At 40.8% G+C, this 24,207-nt stretch overlaps 1 protein-coding gene across 2 annotated transcripts in view; it reads left to right on the top strand.

The window, feature by feature from the left end:
- The window catches only part of LOC145539006 (uncharacterized), a 207,820-nt gene that overhangs the window by 7,098 nt on the left and 176,515 nt on the right, over positions 1 to 24,207 (top strand). Inside the window, exon 1 of one of the 2 annotated variants that reach the window (XM_081572245.1) lies at positions 3,754 to 3,916. The exons of the other annotated variant lie outside the window; for it this stretch is intronic. Within the exon in view, the coding sequence (XP_081428371.1) occupies positions 3,900 to 3,916 (17 nt within the window). The 5' untranslated portion in view covers positions 3,754 to 3,899. Of the gene's footprint in view, positions 1 to 3,753; positions 3,917 to 24,207 lie in introns of those variants that run through there. 2 annotated transcript variants of the gene reach the window in all.

Genomic DNA, 24,207 nt, shown 5'->3' with positions numbered 1-24,207 from the left:
AGGTCCACTTTACTTCGCATTCCAGGATGTCTGGCTCTAGGTAAGTGATCATGAAAGTGAAGTTGCTCAGTCATGTCTGACTCTTTGTGACCCCATGGACTGTAGCCTACCAGGCTCCTCCATACATGGAGTTCTCCAGGCCGGAATATTGGAGTGGATGGCCATTTCCTTCTCCAGGGGATCTTCCCAACCCAGGGATTGAAGCGGGGTCTCCTACATTGTAGGCAGATGCTTTACCATCTGAGCCACCAGGGAAGTTGCTGGGTCGTGAAGATCTTTTTTGTACAGTTCTTCTGTGTATTCTTGCCACCTCTTCTTAATATCTTCTGCTTCTGTTAGGTTCATACCATTTCTGTCCTTTATCGAGCCCATCTTTGCATGAAATGTTCCCTTGGTATCTCTAATTTTCTTGAAGAGATCTCTATTCTTTCCCATTCTATTGTTTTTCTCTATTTCTTTGCAATGACCTCTGAGGAAGGCTTTCTTCTCTCTCCCTGCTATTCTTTGGAACTCTGCATTCAAATGGGTATATCTTTCCTTTTCTCCTTTGCTTTTTGCTTCTCTTCTTTTCACAGCTATTTGTAAGGCCTCCTCAGAGAGCCATTTTGCTTTTTTGCATTTCTTATTCTTGGGGATGGTCTTGATCTCTGCCCTCCTATACAATGTCATGAACCTCTGTCCATAGTTCATCAGGCACTCTGTCAGATCTAATCCCTTGAATCTATTTCTCACTTGCACTGTATAATCGTAAGGGATTTGATTTAGGTCATACCTGAATGGTCTAGTGGTTTTCCCTACTTCTTCAATTTAAGTCTGAATTTGGCAATAAGGAGTTCATGATCTGAGCCACAGTCAGCTTCCAATCTTGTTTTTGCTGAATCTATAGAGCTTCTCCATCTTTGGCTGCAAAGAATATAATCAATCTGATTTCGGTATTAACCATCTAGTGATGTCCATGTGTAGAGTCTTCTCTTGTGTTGTTGGAAGAAGATGTTTGCTATGACCAGTGTGTTCTCTTGGCAGAACTCTATTAGCCTTTGCCCTGCTTCATTCTGTACTCCAAGGCCAAATTTGCCCCTTACTCCTCGTGTTTCTTGACTTCCTACTTTTGCAGTCCAGTCCCCTATAATGAAAAGGACATAATTTTTGGGTGTTGTTTCTAGAAGGTCTTGTAGGTCTTCAGAGAACTGTTCAACTTCAGCTTCTTCAGCATTACTGGTCAGGGCATAGACTTGGATTACTGTGATATTGAATGGTTTGCCGTGGAACTGAACACAGATCATTCTGTCATGTTTGAGATTGCATCCAAGTACTGCATTTTGGACTCTTTTGTTGACCATGATGGCTACTCCATTTCTTCTAAGGGATTCTTGGCCACAGTAGTAGATATAATGGTCATCTGGGTTAAATTCACCCATTCCAGTCCATTTTAGTTCGCTGATTCCTAAAATGTCTATGTTCACTCTTGCCATCTCCTGTTTGACCACTTCCAAGTTGCCTTGATTCATGGACCTATCATTCCAGGTTCCTATGCAATTTTGCTCTTTACAGCGTCAGACTTTGCGTCTATCAACAGTCACATCCACAACTGGGTGTTGTTTTTTCTTTGGCTCTGTCCATTCATTCTTTCTGAAGTTATTTCTCCACTGATCTCCAGTAGCATATTGGGCACCTACCAAAAATTCATCTTTCAGTGTCCTATCTTTTTGCCTTTTCATGCTGTTCATGGGGTTCTCAAGGGAAGAATCCTGAATTGTTTTGCCATAAAGTTAGGAATGCCCTTATATCTCTGGTTGGTAGAGCTGAAGAGTATTCCAATCCTAGGAATACTACTGATAAGTGGAAGTGAATGTAAGGTTAAATTTATTAGGTTACTTTATAAGAGCTGTTTTACAAAATTCAAATGAACATTAGAATAGATGTAGTTGGATTTCTAATGGTGGATGTTTTTTGTTACAAGTTTCATTTCCTTATCTAGCGTCCAGCTACATGCACCCCTCCCCCCACTTTTGTGTTGAAATTAGAACAATAAAACTTTCCCTTCCCTCAAAAGTCTCAGTGAACTCCCCCAACCTCCCAATAACAGGGCTGTGGTGTTTCCTGGCTTCTGAAAACCCATTAGGATGTTTCAGAGTGTTTTATCCTTCTTCTCTGAAGCTCTTAGATACGGAGTTCATAGAATAGTGTACTCAAATACTGTGAGGCAAGTATGTATCAGAGTCCACGATGGGCTTATTCATCTGAGGTTTGGTCTAAGCCAGTACAGTTGAGATCAAATTGAGCTCTGCAGATGGAAGGGAAGTGCACTAGGTAAATAGAACACATTGGTACCTAGAATAGCCTGTAGGTTCTTCTTTGGCATCCTGCTGCATGATTATGGTCAAATCAAAGAAATCCTTAGAGGTTTTGTTTTCACCACTTAGAAACAGGAAAATTAAGCCCAGCTAGAAAGGATCTTGTAATATTTGCCCCAAGTAAAAAGATTGCTGTTTTTCTTTTGTTGTGTTCCTTTAGCTGGTGTAAAAAAAAGCTGTTCTCAACAAAAATGTAGAGAAAATAAAAACTTTCTTGCCTGTGACCAAGAATGTGAAGGTTTTATAATTGTAAGCCCCCACACTATCTTCTGTCCTTGAGGAGGACATAGTACAGGTATCACAATGGCTAAAAGCATTGGGTAAAAAAAAATGCCCTGAAGTTAAGGACTGAAAACCACAAGAAGGCAGATAGCATCTGGAGGCAATCATTCTACAATGAATAGATCCATACACTACCCACCCTCCACTTTACAAAGTCATCATATGGCTCATGGTGTTTGTAACAGCATACCAGCAGGAGAGAAAGGGAGAAGGGAGAAAGCCAATGTTCCTGTTCTCCTGTATCTGCTCCATCACCAATTTTGATTGGAGGAAACTGAGCTCTAGCCATCATGAGAGCGGTGAGGCATTATCTCTCACCACCTCCCTCACTACACAGTCTTAGTGGTAGTGTTAGTTGGTCAGTCATGTCTGACTCTGTGAGATCCCATGGACTGTAGCCCACCAGGCTCCTCTGTCCATGGGATTCTCCAGGCAAAAATATTGGAGTGGGTTGCCAATTCTCTTCTCCAGAGGATCTTCCTGACCCAGGGGTCGAACCCCGGTCTCCTGCATTGCAGGCAGATTGTTTACTGTTTGAGCTACAGGGAAGACCTTAAGAAGTCTCTTAATCTGATTGAGTCTCAGCGTTTTTATTCACAAAACAAGATGATTGCCTAGGTGGTCCTAACGTTTGTCCAAGCAGTCAGACATGGAGATCCCAGAACTGGAAGCAATTACCATGAACCTATGATGTAAAATATTAAGTAATAAACATAAAACAGAGACTATTAAAGTAGTCAGTAGGAAAAACAGTCACAACGTGAAACATGACATGAAACGAATGACCAAGATTTATTTTGTAACCTGGATGAGCTCAGCTAGCTAGCATCTATTTCCATTACAGCTTATTATCTTCACTTTGCAACACTAATCATCCTCTTGAATTGGTCAACTTAGTTTTATTAGTGATCTCAGAGAGAGAAAACTTTCCTAGGGAGATTATTGTTCTATTTTTATGGATCCATGGCTGTTTTTATACTTAACTTTGGTCAGACACCAAAGAACATCTGGTATTTTATAAAATGTCACCTTTGAATAGAAATTTGGCAATCACGTGCTGAGTTCTGGAAAATGACATACTGTCTAACTAGAGTCCATGTGTGGGTTCCTGTAACAGATCTGAAAGGAAAGTGACTTGATTCGACCCACCCAGAAACCCCAACTGAGGGCTCTCCTCTATGATGACTTTTCTTACGAGTGGACGTATGCTGCATTCCCTAGCACCATTTCAAACATAATCAACCCGTGGATACCAACTGGTACATGAAGCAGCCTGCCAGGTGAGAGCGAAAGGATAAAGGGAGGGAGAACTGGATTCCAGAACCGCAGAGTATCAGTGCAGGTTGGGACACTGTGGCTTAGTTCTTGTCACTCAAATATGAAGCATGGCCACCTAGATTACAAGAAAGACATTACTGATGCTACTTTATCTGCTTTTACACTCTCTCTTTTTTTCTGGTGAAAGTGAAACCATGCACCTCAGATTGGAACTTGAATCACAGTCTTTTAATTATTAAATAGAGTCACTCACCTTGTGGCCAGACTTACTGAGGCTTGGGTTCTTTGCATCTCAATGCAGAAAGAATTCAGTGAGAGACAAAGTAATAGGTTAAGAAGTGGATTTATTTAAAGAAATACACATTCCATAGACAGAATGAAATTCCTCTCAAAAGGCTAGAGCAGCGTTAGGGCGTAGGGGTCATCTTGGAAACTGAGAGCAGCCAAGGGAGAAACACATTCCACAGAAGGCATCTCAGAAGGCAAGAGGCCCTGAAATATGGGGTGATTAGTTTTTATGGGCCAAGTAACTTCATAGGTTAATGAGTGGGAGGATTATTCCAACTATTTCAATGAAGTCGGTGTCGGGGGTGGGGGTGGGGTGGTGGTGGTGGATAAATTTCCAAGAACTAGGTCACTGCCTACTTTTTGACCTTTGATGATCAGCATCAGAACTGTCACGGTGCCGGTGGGTGTGTCATTTAGATGCTAATGTATTACAATGAGCATATAGTGAGGCTCAAGATCTACTGGAAGTTGAATCTTCTACCATCTTGGACCTAGTTGGTTCTAGCCAGTTTATGTTGTATCCTCAAAGACTCCTATTCTTTCAGAGGTTGTGCCCTGTCCCCTTCCCTCCTATTTCAAAAGCATTTGGAGTATCTTTAGCCTCTGGAGCTAGACTGTCTGAATTTAACTACTTACCCTGCCCTTGCTCACTATGAAAGCTTGAGCAAGTTACTGATCCTCTCTATGTCTTAATTATCTCATTTAAAAAATGGAAATAAACCCTGAAAGACACATGGCATGGCCAAACAAACAAAAAACTGATGTGTGTAAAGCACATATTATACTTGCTTGGCACAGTGTTCAGTAAACAGTAGTTCTCATTAGCTATAGCCATTCTTTCCTGAATGACTGGAAGGGGAAACCAGGAGAGGCCATGTTTCTTTCCTCAGACACACCGAGCTTTGGGCTCAGCAAACTCTTCATCACTGCTCCAATTTAATCTATGATTCTATCACCCTGACTCAACGTCTGGGGCTTGGATGGCTCAGAAGACACAGGTAGCCCCAGGGTTCTGATGAACACCAAGGCTCTGTTGAAAATTTATGGGCATATCCAAAAGCTAGTGGATATTGGCATTGGGTCAGCTGTGAGTCCCAGAGAAGCACCTGTTCCTTACCAATTTGTCTTTCTTTTCAGTGACTGCTATAGATAGAATGCTATGTCCCCCTAAAATTCCTATGTTGAGATCCTAACTCCCAAATGATGGTGTTAAGAGGAGGGGGACTTTGATAGGTGATTATGTCATGAGTGTGGAACTCTCATGAATGGGATTAGTGCCCTATTAAAGAAACCCAAGAAAGCTCCCTAGGTCTTGCATGTGAAGACACAGTGAGAAGTTGATGTAACATGTACGTGCGTGCATACTAAGTAGCTTCAGTCATGTCTGATTCTTTGCGATCCTAAGGACCATAGCCTCCCAGGCTCCTCTGTCCATGAGATTTTCCAGGCAAGATACTAGAGTGGGTTGCCATGTCTTCCTCCAGGTAATCTTTCCAACTCAGAGATTGAATCTGCATCTCTTACGTCTCCTGAATTTGGCAGGCGGATTCTTTACCACTAGTGCCACCTGGGAAGCTCATGTACTTACTATGCGCTGTGCTGTGCTGTGCTTAGTCGCTCAGTCATGTCTGACTCTTTGCAACTCCATGGACCATAACCTGCCAGGCACCTCTGTTCATGGGGATCTTCCAGGCAAGAATACTGGAGGGGTTGCCATGCCTTCCTCCAGGGGATCTTCCCGACTCAGGGATTGAATCCACATCTCTTATGTCTCCTCCATTGGCAGGCAGGTTCTTTACCACTAGTGCCACCTGGGAAGCCCATGTACTATGTACCAGAGACCAAATCTGCCAGCACCTTGACTTTGTACTTTGTAATGCCCAGCCTACAGAGCTGTGGGAAATAAATGTTTGTTGTTTAATACAAAAAAGGAAATAAAAATAGTACCCACTTTATAGAGCTATTGTGAAAACTGAAGGACTTAATATATGTTTTTAAAAAAGCACTTAGATCGGTGTCTGGCACGAGTAAACTCTATGTAAATAGCAGCTATTATTATCCTAACCTTTAAAACAGAAAAGTCCTCGGTAAGATATAAAATGTCTTGAATAGTTTATTTGAAAGATTATCAGACTTACAGTTTATTTCCTTGGAGAATTCTTAATCCTTTTAGCATCTTAACTTCATCTGCTTCTTTCTGCCACCTGCTTCTTTATGGATGAAAAAAAGCAGATGCTTCTTAGTCTCGAAACAAATGGTTTTTCTCACTAAGGTGCCTCTCTTTTCCTATGCTTGGATCTGCTCAGGAGAGAAAGCAATTTATAGGTCTAAAATGAACATTTTCCTTCTGTTATGAAGCTCAAACAATGAAACTTTCCCATTGAAGATGGACTTTGTCCTGCTAACCAGACAGAGTTGTGTCTGCCTGGGGATTGACAGCAACTGTGTTGGTGCTGAGCCACAAACCAAACAAACCTCCGAGGGCTTTGGAGTTTAGACAATAGCTGAATTACAAGGGCACTGTCCCAGAAGAGACCATGCTTATTTTTGCAGACCTGGGCAATAAAATGGCTGTGTCTTTGAAACCAGTTGCCCAGATCTTTGCTTTACTGGGATGAGCCTTTCCCTTGACAGTACAGAATTCCCAACATGGGGAGAAAAGAGGTTCCCTATCATAGTCCCTGGTATAGCTTGGATGACTACAATCATGATGTTAAATCAGTGGAGACCGATTCCACCATGCTAAGAAAAACAAATTGGACCAGGGAGGGTGATGTTGTTTTGACCTGCAATTTAGGCAAACAAGGAGATTATTGCAAACTCAGATGGGTGGAGAGTTTCCCAGAAATGCTGAGTAATGGCCAGAGGATATGCTATGATCTGAGATAAATACCTTGCCAAATGTAAGGTCCCACAAGAGTAGTTGATTTCAAGTAAAATACCCATGTAACAGTCCTAAAACCAGCCCTAGGGTTCAAATGGCAATGGAGACTCCCTGGCCCTCAAAGCATTCTCAACACTCATCAAAATCCCCTTCTCTTAGGAGGTTCATAACCTCCAGACAGAAGAAGAGAGTGATAAAACCAATTTTTATTAAGATGTTCAGGCCTGAATGTGAAGCTCCATCCATGCTCCAGAGTTATCTACTCTTTGAAAGAGAACTGAAAAATAAAAGAGTAATTAGTCACCTCCCACAGAAAATCCCAAAGCAGAATTTCAGGCCATGTGTAATTCATCATACTATCATCACCTATGTCACCACCTCCTCTTCACTCACGAAGCTAACCCTGTGGCACTTCCCTGAACAAACAGTCCAATTCTGCAAACTTGTAAGTGTGGCAATGTGCAAGGACCTGTGATGCGAAAGTAGCAGAATGCAGCACAGAAATTAAGAGCACTGGGGCATTGGTTAGAGCTTAGGTAAAATCCTGGCTTCACCCTTTACTGGCTCTATGAGCAGTTTCTCAACCTCTACTTGAGTTTCAACTTACAAAACAGAGCTGACAAATTTACTCCTTATTTGGCTGCAGTGGGTATTTCATAGGATGACGTTTTTTGCACAGTGCCTTGTCTGGAGTGAGGGCTCTGTAGATGTTACCTGCATGTGTAACAAGTGGAACTCAAGTCCATATAAGTGTAAGTTTCTTAAAGTCAGCTGATGACTGCCTCATGAAGGCCTAGCTCCTGGCACAGTGTAGATAATAAATATTTGTTGAATGATAAAGTTATGAGTTTTTCTCTGCTTCATTCACATTTGACCCCTGCCTCTTTCATCACAAAAGAACTTCTATAGACTGAGGAACAAGTATTATATAGGTGATGTTGGATATGGTAATAGGGCTGGTCGAGACTAATGTTTAAAGCAAGATCCCAGTTGGAAAATAGAAGCCAGGAGTAGCCAATGTCTGGGAAGCTTGCAGCTAGGAACTAGGATTTGCTTGAGACTGAGGTGGGGGCTGAGTCCAGGATATGTGAATTCTGTGTGCTTCTTTCTCTGAGGACTGGATATGCTAGTAATTCTCACAAGTTGAGCTCACCATAGCTAACATAAAGGCTTCTCTCAAATTTTGGCAGCAACTGTCTTATGACTCATCCCAGGTAGGATATAGAAGATCATGCTCAATAAGCAGACATTTATGCTTATGCATTTATTGCCTTCCAACCTCTTTTCCCCTGATTCCCTTCGGCTTCTCCCTCCAGGGTCTCTTCATTTACAGGTATGATGGGAAAACAGAGGAGTGCCTGGGATGTTCTATTTCCTTGCATGTTTGGACTTGGAGGTGCCATCTGCATCATGAATACCAATAAAATCCAGTGCTTTCTCCTTGTTTCTGTGAAAATGTATTGCAAATGAAACAGATTAAGTTTGTGTTTCAGGTAAATAAAACAAATGGTCTACACCCAGACATGTGGAGGCAGGTAGTGCGCGGATGGTCAACTTATTACCTGTTGGTCTTGGTCTAAAATTTCCTTCACTCTAGTCAACCTTTTTGATGCACTCTGTCCTGAACTCTTCTTATGAGGGATTTTTCCATCAAGAGGGATATTACTAGCCTTGGGTTTCAAAGCCTTCAGCTTGGAGGAGGAGGAGGAGAAAATATCATGTGGAAGTATGTTTTTCAGTCTTGCAGATGGGGGTTGAAGATTAAAAGGCCAACCTGAAATAGGTGTATTTTTCTTAAGAACTAAAATTGCTTGTTAGTGTTGGCAAGTGGCCTAGTACAAAAGGATGAAAGAATTTGTTCCAGGCAGCTTTCAAACCCACAGAAAGTCAGCCTTTGCTTTGCACACACATGCCTCTGAGGCTTTGTGGGCTCCTGCCCACAGTAGGCAAGCAGTTTACTCTTTGGTGGCAGCAATTCAACATGCTTCAAAGGGTTTCTTTGCTGTTGATTCCTTACTCACTGTGAGTCCTCTGACTTATGGAGGTCTTGCTAAGACATCGTCATTAAGAGCCGACAATGACATAGATGCCAGAGGAAAAAGACCCTTGGCTTTTTTCACACCCCATTGTTCACCTTTTTTTTTTTTTTTTTTTTTACTGCATGAGTGGTTTTTTCCTGCTTCTGTTTTGTGGCTCTCTAATCCTGTAACTATTCTTTCTTCAACTTGTTAAGTAAGCATTATTTACATCTTCTCTTTCCTGCCACTTCCTGACAACCACTAAATGTTCATGTTTGCTATCACTATTAGAAAGAATATTTATGTCTGTGTTAAAACTATGTAACCTGAGAGCACTACTTCAAACAAAACCAGCCTCTCAAAGATTTTGGATGGCTAGCTCATGCAAAGCAAGGTTTCCCAGTGAAATGAACAACTGGCCTTCTCTTTGATATTCTCTCTTAAATGCCATGGTCCTTCTCTTGGAATAGAGCAGTGGTTGTCTACCACTGAGTGGCAATTTTTCCCTCCAGAGAATATTTGATGATGTCTGGAGACTTTTAGTTGTCAGCTGGGAGAGGGCCATCCTATTGGCATCGAGTGAGTAGAGATACTTTTACAATACCCAGAATTATTTGACCTAAAATGTAAGTGATGACATTGAAAATCCTGGGGTAAAGGAAGCAGGGGTGTTTACCCAGGAGAAGAAAAAATTTAAAAGAGTCCTTGATGCTATATGCAAATGTTTTTCTCTTCTTCATAGTAGCCTTGCTTATTTTATAGATGTGATGGCTTCTCAAAACTCTTAAATGATACTGAATATATGTATTTTCAAAATTTATTTAATTTTAATTTTACTTTATTTTAAACTTTTTATTTGTATCGGAGTATAGCCGATTACCAACTTCGTGGTAGTTTCAGATGCACAGCAGAGTGACTGAGCTATACATATACATGTATCCATTCTCCCACAAACTCCCCTCCCGTCCAGGCTGCCACATAACATTGAGCAGAGTTCCCTATGCTATACAGTAGGTCCCTGTTGGTTATCCATTTTAAATATAGCAGTGTGTATGTGTCCATCCTCAACTCCCTAACTATACCTTCCCAATATATATTTTTAAAGATATCTTTCCCTAAAATTACGTATTTCATCAGTATTTGATTCACCTGTTTTTTGTTGTTGCTGTTTGGATTTTTTTTCTTTTTTTGGACTCTGTCGCAGGGTATACAAGATCTTAGTTCCCTGACCAGGGATCAAACCCGTGCCCCCTGCAGTGGAAGCATGGAGTTCTAACCACTGGATCACTAGGAAAGCCCCTGGTTCACCTCTTTTAGATGTTCCACAAGCCCCTGGTTTTTTCAAATGCTGAGTGATTCTAGGCTGTCTGTCTGTATCTATAAACGAGGGTCTATGTCAGCTCTGGCTGCACATAAGATCAGTGGACTCCAGCCTCTAGGGGTGGAGCCTGTAGTTTTCTTCGATTTCTTAGGGGATTTAGAGACACAATATTGGTTTAATTGGCCCCATATCAAGAGTTGGAATGGTTTCCCTTGGTACAAATCAAGCTTTCTGCCCCTACTACATTTCCTTGGGTGAGTATAGATTTTGACTTCAGGATCCTCGAGAAGAGTTGCCAAGGAAGAAAAAGGTTGAGACTGGGATAAAAGCTGCTGTCACTGAGAACTTAGTCTTCAAGGCAGGAAAAAAAAACAAAAACCCCCCAGCAATACCATGAGTGGGTACAGCTGACACACTCACATTGGCTCATGAGATGGGTGCTAAGGCTCAGGATGGTAAGGGAAGCATAAGGACAATAGAAATGTTGGACCAAAAGCCTGATATAGAGAAGATCTAACTTTGTCAATTCACTTTCTCATCTCAAGGGCAAACCTCTATTCACTGAACCCACTTTTTTATGGAACTGCAGTTGAGCCCTGCCTAGCTAGCCTGGATTTCCCTACTTGGATGGAAAGTATTGGGTTTCTCTCTGAAGAAGTCTATTTACAGCCTATATCTACATTTGGAAATCTGCACACACTGCTAGTTAACTGTCCTTGAGGCACTCACCACTGTCTTCCACAGTATTCTCAACAGCAAACTGGGAAGTCAGCAAGGTCTCAAATATGGAGAGGAAAATGTGGGGAGATTAAATAATTGCCCAAGATGTGAGCTAAAATAGTCAAAGTTTTTTAAATGGTTTTACAGACAACCCTCAAATCTCAGTGACGTAACACGATCAACATTTTATTCCTTTCTCAAGTCACAGACCAACTGTATTTTTGGTGAAGCTCATTGTGCAGAGATTCAGAGCCCCAGTCTCCTGCTATGTGGTGGTTTGGTCAACTTTTCTGCTCTCTGAATCCCCTTGTAGATTCTGCATCTAAGCAGATGACAGTATAAGAGCTTAAAACAGGGTTTTCTAACCTCAGCATTATTGACATCGTGGGCTGGATCATTCTTTGCTTGCTGTCTTGTGCATTATAAGATGATTAGTAGTAATATCCCTGGCCTCTACCCACTAGATGCCAGTAGCATGGTCCCAATTGTGACAGCCAAAATGTCTCCACACTTACCCAAAGTTCCTGGGATGGAGTGGGGAGGTAAATCACCCACTAGTTGACAACTCTGGCTTAAAGGATCATTTCAGAGTTTCTAGAGAATACAAAAGTGGCCATATTCCTTTCACTCAAATTCTGTTGGCTAGAACTAAACATGTGACTATGCTTAACTGAGAGAGAGGGCTGGAAAATGTGCCTAGGAAGAAGATGAGATCTTAGAAGACCAGGTGAGCAATGTGGAATCTTCCTGAAGAATATAGATCCTAGAAAGCACAACAAAAACTTCAGAGAAACTCACAGAGATTCACTAAGCATTCTAGACATTATCGGAGACAAAAGCACACTTTTATCACACTTTTTTTACATGGCAAAACTCAACACCCTATATAGGTCTCCAAAAATAAAAAGATAATTCAATTAAATTCTAGATGACATATTTTTATATTGATGTTTTCATTAGGTAACACCAGAAAGCAATCAACATTTTGCAATGACCCATGAAAAAGTTAAGCACATGCAAGGCAAGAATGAGGCTGGGGTGATGGGAATGTTCCATGACACTGTCCGGTCCTAATTATATTCCAGAAAGATGAGTAACTGCAATATATATGCCAGGAGTGCAAGGAAGACAGAAATGCACTTTTGGAAGATGGAGAAGGAGGGAATCTTTTGATAAATGTCACAAATGTTGGAGCTTCAGAAACAGGGAGAGGTGATGGGAGAAGGCTGTTATTCATTTACTACTGGCAGTTTGAAACAATATCTTGGCTCAGTGTAAAGACATGCTGCTAAACTGATTAACAAATGATGTTATTTAGAATCCCACCTGAAGCACTATTACTTTTGTATTGTGAAGCAGGTTAGCTCATCCCTGCTCCATAGAGAAAATAATGCATACTTTTTGTAAGGATCATCCAAACTGCAGTTGGCTCCTGTTGGTGCATGAAAAACCTTTAAATATCCCTTAATTTTCCCTGCCTTACAATAGCCTAATGAAGTCAAAATGCTTCTTGAGTTTTTTTATTTCATGTTTTGAGGCAAATTATTTCTCAGCTGCCCAGTGTGGACATTTTTCTCCTTACTATGTAATCATATTGAAAAGAACTAGAATCTCTTAAGTTTCTACCAACTGGCACCAAACCAAACTTAGAAGCCAAGGCCAGCTCCCCAACCACACTTAGCTCCCCTAGACCCAACGCCTGCTGTAAGTAAAAGATGACCATATGACATCTCTGTGCTATAAAAATCAATCAAATTCAGCCTAAGTCACTGGGCTGAAGAAAAGTAATGTAGCCAATACATTCATAAAAGGTCTGTATCTTATTAAAGTTTTTGATAGCCTGTGTCTTACTAAAGTTAATGATTATATTTTATTCATTTACAATAAGTTTCTATTTCTTTGGGAAAAAACTATTTGAAGAGCATGAGCATGCGTGCGTGCTCAGTCACTACAGTCATTGCTGACTCTTTGTGACCCTGTGGACTGTAGCCCGCCAGGCTCCTCTGTCCATGGGCTTCTCCAGGCAAGAATACTGGAGTGGGTTGCCATGCCCTCCTCCAGGGGATCTTCCCAACCCAGGGGTCAAATGCATGTCTCTTAAGTGTCCTGCATTGGCAGGCGGGTTCTTTACCATTAGTGCCACCAGAGAAGCCCACTTGAAGAGTACACCAAATTTAAAAATAGAGAGAGAGAAAGGATGGGTAAAAAGAAGGAAAAGGGAAAGTTAGATATTTTGAGCAGTGGCTAAGTCACAGTGAGAGAAAGACTCATTTCCAGTCTTACACGACAGTCCTCTGTAGTTACCATTTCTAGGGAGTGAAAATAAGGTCAGACAGAGTTATAAAATAACACCAGATTATAACCAGAGGTAAGACTAAGGACTGAGTGTCTTTAGTAAGAAACAAATTAGTAACCGCAACTAATACATACATGCATACATACATTAATTCACTAAGCATTTATCATGAAATGCTATGGGCAAAACACTCTGTTAGATTGGCAAGTGAGGGATGAAAAAGACGAGAAAAACATAATACTTTTCCTCAACAAACTTGAAATACAGTGAAGATGTTAGACAAGTATATACCTTTACAAAACACAAGAGAGAAGAGGAGGGGGAGGGGAGAGGAGGAGAGGGAAGAGAAAACAGGTGTAGAAAAAGATACTGAAGGATTGAAATTTCCTGTCTGAATGAAGAAATGTGGTATAGCTGAAGCAGTGTTTGAAGGTAAAATTAAGAATGTCTCCCATCTCTGGGCAAGATCATACTTTGGATTATGATGAAATGGAAATTTAGGGTACTAAGAGAGGAAAACCATAAGATTTTTTACAAGACTTTTATTACCCATCAAATGCAGTGCCAAGCCATCCCTGGCAATTACTCACAAGGCTTTCTGCCCTCTGCCTGAAAGCAAGCTTCTTCATTTCTCCAAAGGCTCTGGGCCTCTGGCCTGACCTGGCTTCCTCGGTGACCTGAGGCAGATGGCAGAAGAGGACGGGCCTTGTGTAGAAAGATGTCATCCAATCACGACTCTTCTGGCTAATTTGGAATACCATGAACAGGTTTCTCATTCCTCTTCAGAGATACTAAAACTAAGCAAGCAGAGTTTATAAGTCAAGAAAACCTTTTAATAGGGAACTCACCAATATTACATGTTCTGTCCTTAGTGCAATATGCAGTCATCTCTCAGACACCTACAGTGTAATGGTTCCAAGAACAGATTTTGGAATTAGATAGCTTGTATATAAATTTCTGTTCTACCACCTATTACTGTGTGATCTTGGACAAATGTGTTACCTTATCATCAGATTCCTCATCTGTAAAGATGAGATAATTGTAGTACCTACCTCGTAGGGTTATTATGAGGATTAAAAGAAATTAGGAGTTTGGGATTAAAATATACACACTACTATATGTAAAATAGGTACCCAAAAGGACCTACTGTATAGCACAGAGAACTATACTCAATATCTTGAAATAACCTATAATGGAAGAGAATGTGAAAAAAGAATATATATGTATATAAGTATATATATGTATCTATATCTGAATCACTTTGCTGTGCACCTAAAAATCATCTATATTTCAATACATTTTTTAAATTAAAATTAAGAAAAGAAGTAAATAGATGCAAACAATTTACAATAGCATGCCACAATAAGAATTCAATACACACTGCTCATTAATAACATTGCTTTAGAAAAATAGCTAATAATAGTATCATGTTAATTCCCTATGCTTTGGGATTTCCTTAGTGGTCCTGTAGTTGGGAATCTGCCCGCCATTGTAGGGGACACAGGTTTGAACCCTGGTCCAGGAAGAACCCACATGCAGCTAAGCCCAAGCACCACAACTACTGAGGCCCTTGTGCCCTAGAGTCTGTTCTCCCCAACAAGAGAAGCCATCGCAGAGAAAAGCCCATGCACCTCAGCAAAAACCTAGCCCAGCCAAAATAAATAAATAAACAAAATTAATTTTTCAATTCCCTATGTTTCCTATAAGAAGAAAAAATTATGGGTGTCAGGGCATCTTCAGGTCCCATGGAAGAAACTTCCTGAGCAGCTACCATCACAGTAAGCAAACATTGAGTCAATAATAATCCATAGATCTTAAAAAACAATGCTGTTTTCTACAGAAGGCTGGTGTTGTGACCCCAGATTCTTTTTCGCCGACGAAAGTATCTTATACATCACCCCGTCAGAGGAAGACAGTGGCCCTAAGCTACTTAGTTCAGTTCAGTTGCTCAGTCATGTCCGACTCTTTGCGACCCCGTGAACTGCAGCATGCCAGGTCTCTCTGTCCATTACCATTAGTAATATCCCTAACCTACTTAGGGATGTTACTATTTCTCTGGCTAGTTCCAAGATGTTATTCCTGATTTTCATTATCCAAAAGAGTGACAACTTATCCCAGATTTGTCTCATAGAAAGTTGATGAGCTTTCTTCCCTTTACATTCTTCCCTGACCTTTACATATTTTATTCAGGGTATTGATAAAATATCAGACAGAATTTGGTCACAGAGATGTGGATTTCTCTGCAAGTGTTATTCATGCTCTGAAGAGATGCTATTACTTCTCTTCTATCAAACCTCTCTCTTTCTGTCTCCCTCTTCTCTATAATTTGAACCCATTAGTTCATTTCAAGTTATCATATTAGTCATCCAGGTTTTTTCTGTTTTTTTTGGTCACCAGACACCAGCCTCCCCACCAAATCAATTGTTCTCCCATGTTTAATGGATTTGTGTGTATGTGTTGGTAAATGCACTTTCGAAATGTGTATAATTTTTTCATGCTCATGTATTATTTGAGTACATGATCGATAATTGTGTTATATTGATATATTGTGTTATATATTGATATTGTGTTTCTTTTTTTTCACTCAATAACATTTTTTTTAGCTCTATACAGGTTGTTATATCTATGTCCAGTCTGTTGTTTCTAATGGCTGCATGATACTCTGTGGTATTCGTCCACCACATTTTGATTATCTCCTTTCCTCCAATGGACACCTTGATTGCTTCCAATTCCCTCCCACCACAAAAACAGCTGCAATAAATCTTTATGGGCCTGTGTGAGACTCTCTAAGTATTATATCCAAAATCCAAATGGCTGAGTTCTAAAAAAAGAGTAACAAATCCAAGAGTTGTCATTTTGCTTTCCAGCATGGCTGCACCAGACAGAGTAGTCTTAGTTATCACACTCCATAGCACACGTTGCAATCATAAGTCCCATTCCTGTATGTCATCAAATGATGTTCATGAAATCACATTACCACCTTGTATTAAATATTCTATTAATTCATACCCATTCTTTATGGACTGGGATACACAGTAAGTTCAGTTCAGTCGCTCAGTCGTGTCCGACTCTTTGCGACTGCATGAATTGCAGCACGCCAGGTCTCTCTGTCCGTTACCAACTCCCGAGGTCCACCCAAACCCATGTACATCGAGTCGATGTTGCCATCCAGCCATCTCATCCTCTGTCGTCCCCTTTTCCTCCTGCTCTCAATCTTTCCCAGCATCAGGGTCTTTTCTAATGAGTCAGATCTTCGCATAACGTGGCCAAAGTATTGGAGTTTCAGCTTCAACATCAGTCCTTCCAATGAACACCCAGGACTGATCTCCTTTAGGATGGACTGGTTGGATCTCCTTGCAGTCCAAGGGACTCTCAAGAGTCTTCTCCAAGACCACAGTTCAAAAGCATCAATTCTTTGGCGCTCAGCTTTCTTCACCGTCCAACTCTCACATCCATACATGACCACTGGAAAAACCATAGCCTTGACTAGACAGACTTTTGTTGGCAAAGTAATGTCTCTGCTTTTAAATATGCTATCTAGGTTGGCCATAACCTTCCTTCCAAGGAGTAAGCGTCTTTTAATTTCATGGCTGCAATCACTATCTGCAGTGATTTTGGAGCCCAGAAAAATAAAGTCTGCCACTGTTTCCCCCACTATCTGCCGTGAAGTGATGGGACCGGATGCCATGACCTTAGTTTTCTGAACATTGAGCTTTAAGCCAACTTTTTCACTCTCCTCTTTCACTTTCATCAAGAGGCTTTTTAGTTCCTCTTCACTTTTTGTCATAAGGGTGTTGTCATCTGTATATCTGAGGTTATTGATATTTCTCCCGGCAATCTTGATTCCAGCTTGTGTTTCCTCCAGCCCAGCGTTTCTCTTGATGTACTCTGCATATAAGTTAAATAAGCAGGGTGACAATATACAGCCTTGATGTACTGCTTTTCCTATTTGGAACCAGTCTGTTGTTCCATGTCCAGGTCTAACTGTTGCTTCCTGACCTGCATACAGGTTTCTCAAGAGGTAGGTCAGGTGGTCTGGTATTCCCATCTCTTTCAGAATTTTCCACAGTTTATTGTGATCCACACAGTCAAAGGCTTTGGCATAGTCAACAAAGCAGAAATAGATGTTCTTCTGGAACTCTCTTGCTTTTTCGATGATCCATTGGATGTTGGCAATTTGATCTCTGGTTCCTCTGCCTTTTCTAAATCCAGCTTGAATATCTGGAAGTTCATGGTTCATGTATTGCTGATGCCTGGCTTGGAGAATTTTAAGCATTACTTTACTAGCATGTGAGATGAGTGCAATTGTGCAGTAGTTTGAGCATTCTTTGACATTGCCTTTCTTTGGGATTGGAATGAAAACTGACCTTTTCCAGTCCTGTGGCCACTGCTGAGTTTTCCAGATTTGCTGGCATATTGACTGCAGCACTTCCACAGCATCATCTTTGAGGATTTGAAATAGCTCAACTGGAATTCCATCACCTCCACTAGCTTTGTTCGTAGTGATGCTTCCTAAGTCTCACTTGACTTCACATTCCAGAATGTCTGGCTCTAGGTGAGTGATCACACCATCGTGATTGGGTCATGAAGAACTTTTTTGTATAATGCTTCTTTGTATTCTTGCCACCTCTTCTTAATATCTTCTGCTTCTGTTAGGTTCATACCATTTCTGTCCTTTCTTGAGCCCATCTTTGCTGAAATGTTCCCTTGGTATCTCTGATTTTCTTGAAAAGATCTCTAGTCTTTCCCATTCTATTGTTTTCCTCTATTTCTTTGCATTGATCACTGAGGAAGGCTTTCTTATCTCTCCTTGCTATTCTTTGGAACTCTGCGTTCAAATGGGTATATCTTTCCTTTTCTCCTTTGTTTTTTGCTTCCCGTCTTTTCACAGCTATTTTTAAGGCCTCCTCAGACAGCCATTTGCTTTTTCTATTTCTTTTTCTTGGGGATGGTCTTGATTCCTGTCTCCTGTACAAGGTCACGAACCTCCATCCATAGTTCATCAGGTATTCTGTCTATCAGATCTAGTCCTCTAAATCTATTTCTCACTTCTACTGTATAGTCATAAGGGATTTGATTTAGGTCATACCTGAATAGTCTAGTGGTTTTCTCCACTTTCTTCAATTTCAGTCTGAATTTGGCTATAAGGAGTTCATGATCTGAGCCACAGTCAGCTTCCAATCTTGTTTTTGCTGACTGTATAGAGCTTCTCCATCTTTGGCTGCAAAGAATATAATCAATCTGATTTCAGTATTGATCATCTGGTGTTGTCCATGTGTAGAGTCTTCTCTTGTGTTGTGGGAAGAAGGTATTTGCTATGACCAGAACATACCATAGTAGCCAACAGGAGCTACCCCAGGCCGGAGGTTAGGGGTGGCGGCCGAGAGGAGGTACCCAGGGCCCGAGGTCAGGGGCAGTGGCCGAGAGGAGCCACCACCTCAGAGGTAAGGGGTGGCAGCTGTGCTTTGTTGGAGCAGAGAACCTGCGTCCAAGGTAAAAGAAACCCAGATAAGATGGTGGGCACTGAGAGAGGGTATCAGGGGGCAGACAGGCTGAAACTACAGTCACAGACAACTAGCCAATCTGATCACATGGACCATAGTCTTGTCTAATTCAATGAAACTAAGCCATGCCGTGTGGGGCCACCCAAGATGGACAGGTCATGGTGGAAAGGTCTGACAGAATGTGGTCCACTGGAGAAGGGAATGGCAAACACAGTAAGGCAGGGCCATAAATCTGCTTATTGATTCTCTTCCCTGGTGTTTTCTTATTATTCTAATAACTGGATAATTTGTTATGGTATTTCCAATGTCCTACCAATTAATCTCCAAAATTGTAGAACTTTATCTATACTTTTTTTTGGTCATTCTCATTCATATTTCATGTTAAGCTGTTTTGAAATAGGTTAGGAATTCTCCTGTCAAACACAGTTTTCCTATTCCCATGGGCTGCACTTCATTCCTTGCCAAGGCTCAGATGTTCTGGCATGAAAAGACATGGCCTAAGACACTTTAAAACCATTTCTGTGGCCAATGGTTCACTTCTCCAGTGCCTTTTTCTCTTCCAAATGCTTCAATTTGCAACCTGGACTTCAAAGCAACACATTCCAGATTTTTTGGCTCTTGTATTATTCATTCCCAAAGAGATCAGCAAAACAGCCAAATAGTTGGTGGGTTTGAGATGAGAATCAGTTGCTGCTACTTTTTCAGAACATTCAATCACCTTTTCCTGAGTCACTTTCTCTCCATATTAACTACTTGATATTGGCTTCAATTCCATTCTATTGCTTGGGGCAATTTTTTCCTCCTGACTTCTGCCTTGGATTACTTTCTTCATCCTGCACAAACTGGTATGATGTTTCCCAATTACAACTGTCCACATAACTCAGGATTTAAAATCACAGTTTGATTCGTAACTTTACATGAACCTTTTAATTCCAAATCCCCATTTGTGATGGTGGCAGAAAATTAATTTTGTCACTTTCAAATACTTACTCTTATCTGGTCAAATTCAAAATTATTATTTCACAAACAGCCCAGTTTACACAAATGCTTCTTTCTCTTCTTCTCCAAGCCAATTTGGGGTCAACTGCCTGGGAGAGAACAAAGGGGAGTGCCTCACCTTCTCATACCTATTCTGAACTCTCTGCAGTTTCTCAGTCTCACATAATCTGGTCCTGAAACCAGCACCTGACACTGACTGGCTGATCAGTGATCAGTTCAGCTCAGTTCAGTCACTCAGCCATGTCCGACTCTTTGCGACCCCTTGGACTACAGCACATCAGGCCTCCCTGTCCGTTACCAACTCCCGGAGTTTACTCACATTCTTATCCATTGAGTTGCTGATGCCATTCAACCATCTCATCCCCTGTCATCCCCTTCTCCTCCCACCTTTAATCTTTCCCAGCATCAGGGTCTTTTCAAATGAGTCAGTTTTTCCATAAGGTGGCCAAAGGATTGGAGTTTCAGCATCAGCATCGATCCTTCCAATGAATATTCAGGACTGATTTCCTTTAGGATGGACTGGTTGGATCTCCTTGCAGTCCAAGGGACTCTCAAGAGTATTCTCCAATACCACAGTTCAAAATCATCAATTCTTCGGTGCTTAGCTTTTTTCATAGTCCAACTCTCACATCCATACATGACTACTGGAAAAACCATACCTTTGACTAGACGGATCTTTGTAGGCAAAGTAATGTCTTTGCTTTTTAATATGCTGTCTAGGTTGGTCATAACTTTCCTTCCAAGGAATAAGTAACCTGGAATGTTAGGTCCATGAATCAAGGCAAATTGGAAGTGGTCAAACAGGAGATGGCAAGAGTGAATGTTGACATTTTAGGAATCAGTGAACTAAAATGGACTGGAATGGGTGAATGTAACTCAGATGACCATTATATCTACTCTTGTGGGCAAGAATCCCTTAGAAGAAATGGAGTAACCATCATAGTCAACTAAAGAGCCCAAAATGCATTACTTGGATGCAATCTCAAAAATGACAGAATGATCTCTGTTCAATTCCAAGGCAAACCATTTAATATTACAGTAGTCCAAGTCTATGCCCCGACCAGTAATGCTGAAGAAGCTGAAGTTGAACGGTTCTATGAAGACCTACAAGACCTTCTAGAACTAACACCCAAAAAAGATGTCCTTTTCATTATAGGTGACTGGAATGCAAAAGTAGGAAGTCAAGAAACACCTGGAGTAACAGGCAAATTTGGCCTTGGAGTACAGAATGAAGCAGGGCAAAGGCTAATAGGGTTTTGCCAAGAGAATGCACTGGTCATAGCAAACACCCTCTTCTGACAACACAAGAGAAGACTCTACATATGAACATCACCAGATGGTCAATACCGAAATCAGATTGATCTGTGATAGCCATCTTCTTTCCAAGAAAATCTGTGTCTGTAGCTGATTCCAGGTAACTCTTTCTGCGTCCTTTCCCAGGTAGAAGTCAGTGAGCATCCTCAGGTGTTTCTCTGTCTCAGTGGTTGGCCAGGTGGCCTTGGAGAGCTGATAAACAAATAAACACTACCAACTAATATCAAAGGCTTTTAGAGTCACAAGTAAATTACAAAGTCTCACAAACTGCCAACTTGGAGGGAAATTGGGGGTGACAAATTGCAAAATCTTTCCTCCATTTAAGCCTAGCTGCCCCATTTCCACATGGCTTGCAGTTTTAATATTCTCTATCTACTGCTCTTTGCAGAGATACCTATCCAGTAACCAACCCCCTACCCAAAACACACACACACACACACACACTCTCACCACCTCCACCACCACCACCACCACCACCACCACCACCTCCACCACCACCACCACCACCACCACCTCCTCCTCCTCTCTGTTTTTCATTTTAAAGCCTTCTCCTGAAGCTTGGCAGAGTCTCCCCTAGGGCAGGGAATGGAGGAGGAGCAGGCTCTGATTTCAAACAAAAGCAATAAAACCTGATCTCTGTTAGTTCAAAGAGATGTCCTGATTTTAAATAATCTAATCCAAATATTTTGAATTACTTCTTTTTACTGAATTTGTTTTTTTTTTTATTTGATAATAGATTTAAAATATCTTTGTCTATATTATCATGCACTTGTATACACTGAAGGAAGCATTTATGGAGTTTTAAAAGTTCATTTTTTATGAAGTCCGGTATTTCCCCTTATTAGGAAAATTTATGAAAGATTTGTAAATGGACAGAGACTACTAGGTATTTCTACTTGTTTTCTCCTACTATTGTAAAACATTACCAAAACCTAGTGGATGAAAACACAAGTTTATCATCTGGTATTTCTGGAGGTCAGATTTCAGAAATGGGTCTTATTGGGTCAAAATTAAGGTGTTAGCACCCTCTGGGGGATCCAGAGGATAATCTGCCTTTTTCAGCTTTTAGAGACCACCAACATTTCTTGACTTGTAGCCTCTTCCTATTCAAAGCCAGCAGCATAGTATCTTCAAACCTCTGACTGTGACCATTTCATCTGCATCCCTTTTCCACTTTAAAGGTGGGTTCTATTGCACCCACCTGGATAACTCAGGACAATTTTCTTACATAAAGTCATCTGATTAGCAAACTTAATTTCCTCTGCAATCTTAATTCCCCCTTTCCACATAACATATTCAAAGGTAATTAGGACATGAGCGTCTAGGCAAGGGGCATTATTTTGCCTCCCACAGTATTCTTTCAATGGAATGCTCATTGTTATCTATGTATTGTACACTCTGGAGCTACCTGATTTTATATGAATAGTCTCCTTGTTTTTGACAAGGCTATTTCACAGCTCTGTAAACTGGAGAAACTGAGAGCAATGCAAATAATCTGTCTCTATAGCAATACAAATGAATTATATCTAATAGACATGTAATTTATTTCTTCTCTGTAGAAAAGTTAATTCCAAACTGTATTTTATTGCTGGATATTAAGTAGTTCTCGGAGAAGGCAATGGCACCCCACTCCAGTACTCTTGCCTGGAAAATCCCATGGATGGAGGAGCCTGGTAGGCTACAGTTCATGGGGTCGCTAAGAGTCTGACACGACTGAGCGACTTCACTTTCACTTTTCCCTTTCATGCACTGGAGAAGGAAATGGCAATCCACTCCAGTATTCTTGCCTGGAGAATCCCAGGGACGGCGGAGCCTGATGGGCTGCCGTCTATGGGGTCTCACAGAGTCGGACACGACTGAAGCGACTTAGCAGCATTAAGTAGTTCTATGTCAGTAAATTAAGTTTTGCATTGCTGATTACCTAAATATGTGTCTGTTCTTCAGAGTTTCCTTTGAATCAGTTTTAACATCTTGCTGATTTCTTATTATATTAAATCTTTGGCAGGTGTTCATTTTTTTAAATCTGTATAAGAGTGATGGTTTTATCTTTTAAAAATTAAAGTTTAACATCCTTGAAATCATCCAATAGCTGAAAACTATCTATCCAGAAAATATACCAGAAACTGATATTCTTTAGAATAATATTTTCCAATGTGTGCTCATTCTAACACTAATTCTGCAAGCGTTAATAAATGTTCTGTGAAAAAAGGGTTTAATTAAAATAATTTGCCTGAAGTCTTTTATTCACAGAAATTCTCACAGGGTGAGTATTTGATGTGAAATATTTTAGATATTCTATCTCAGATTATTGGATTTTTGCCACATTGGAAACTAAAACCAGTCAATTTTAAGGGAAATCAACACTGAATACTCACTGAAAGGATTGATGCTGAAGCTGAAGCTCCAGTATTTTGGTCACCTGATGTGAACAGCCAACTCATTGGAAAAGTCCCTGATGCTGGGAAAGATTGAGGGCAGTAGAAGAGGGTGTCAGAGGATGAGATGGTTGGACGGCATCACCGATACAATGGACATGAAATTGGGCAAACTTTGGGAGATGGTGAGGGACAGGGAAGCCTGGCGTCTTGCAGTCCATGGGGTTGCAAAGAGTCAGACACGACTGGGCTACTGAACAATAACAAACTAAAACCAGTAGCCAAGTAAAGTAAAGTAAGTAAAGTAGCTCAGTTGTGTCCGACTCTTTGCGACCCCATGGACTGTAGCCTACCAGGCTCCTCTGTCCATAGGATTTTCCAGGCAAGAGTACTGGAGTGGGTTGCCATTTCCTTCTCCAAGTAGCCAAGACTCTCATATAATTATAATGTTCACATCAAAACAAAAATTTATTTTCTCAGTTTCTTGGCCTCAATTTACCCAGCTTCAAAGTGCTCTTGTGTGTATTTAACAAAAATCTGCTCCAAATCAAGAGGATTAAAAAAGTGTATCTCA

The sequence above is a fragment of the Giraffa tippelskirchi genome, chromosome 2 (assembly GCF_054371585.1).
Source record: "Giraffa tippelskirchi isolate mGirTip1 chromosome 2, T2T-mGirTip1v1.2.pri, whole genome shotgun sequence".
In the NCBI taxonomy this organism is placed as follows: domain Eukaryota; kingdom Metazoa; phylum Chordata; class Mammalia; order Artiodactyla; family Giraffidae; genus Giraffa; species Giraffa tippelskirchi.
Note: the sequence above shows the minus strand (reverse complement) of the source record. Positions and strands in the feature narration are given on the sequence as shown.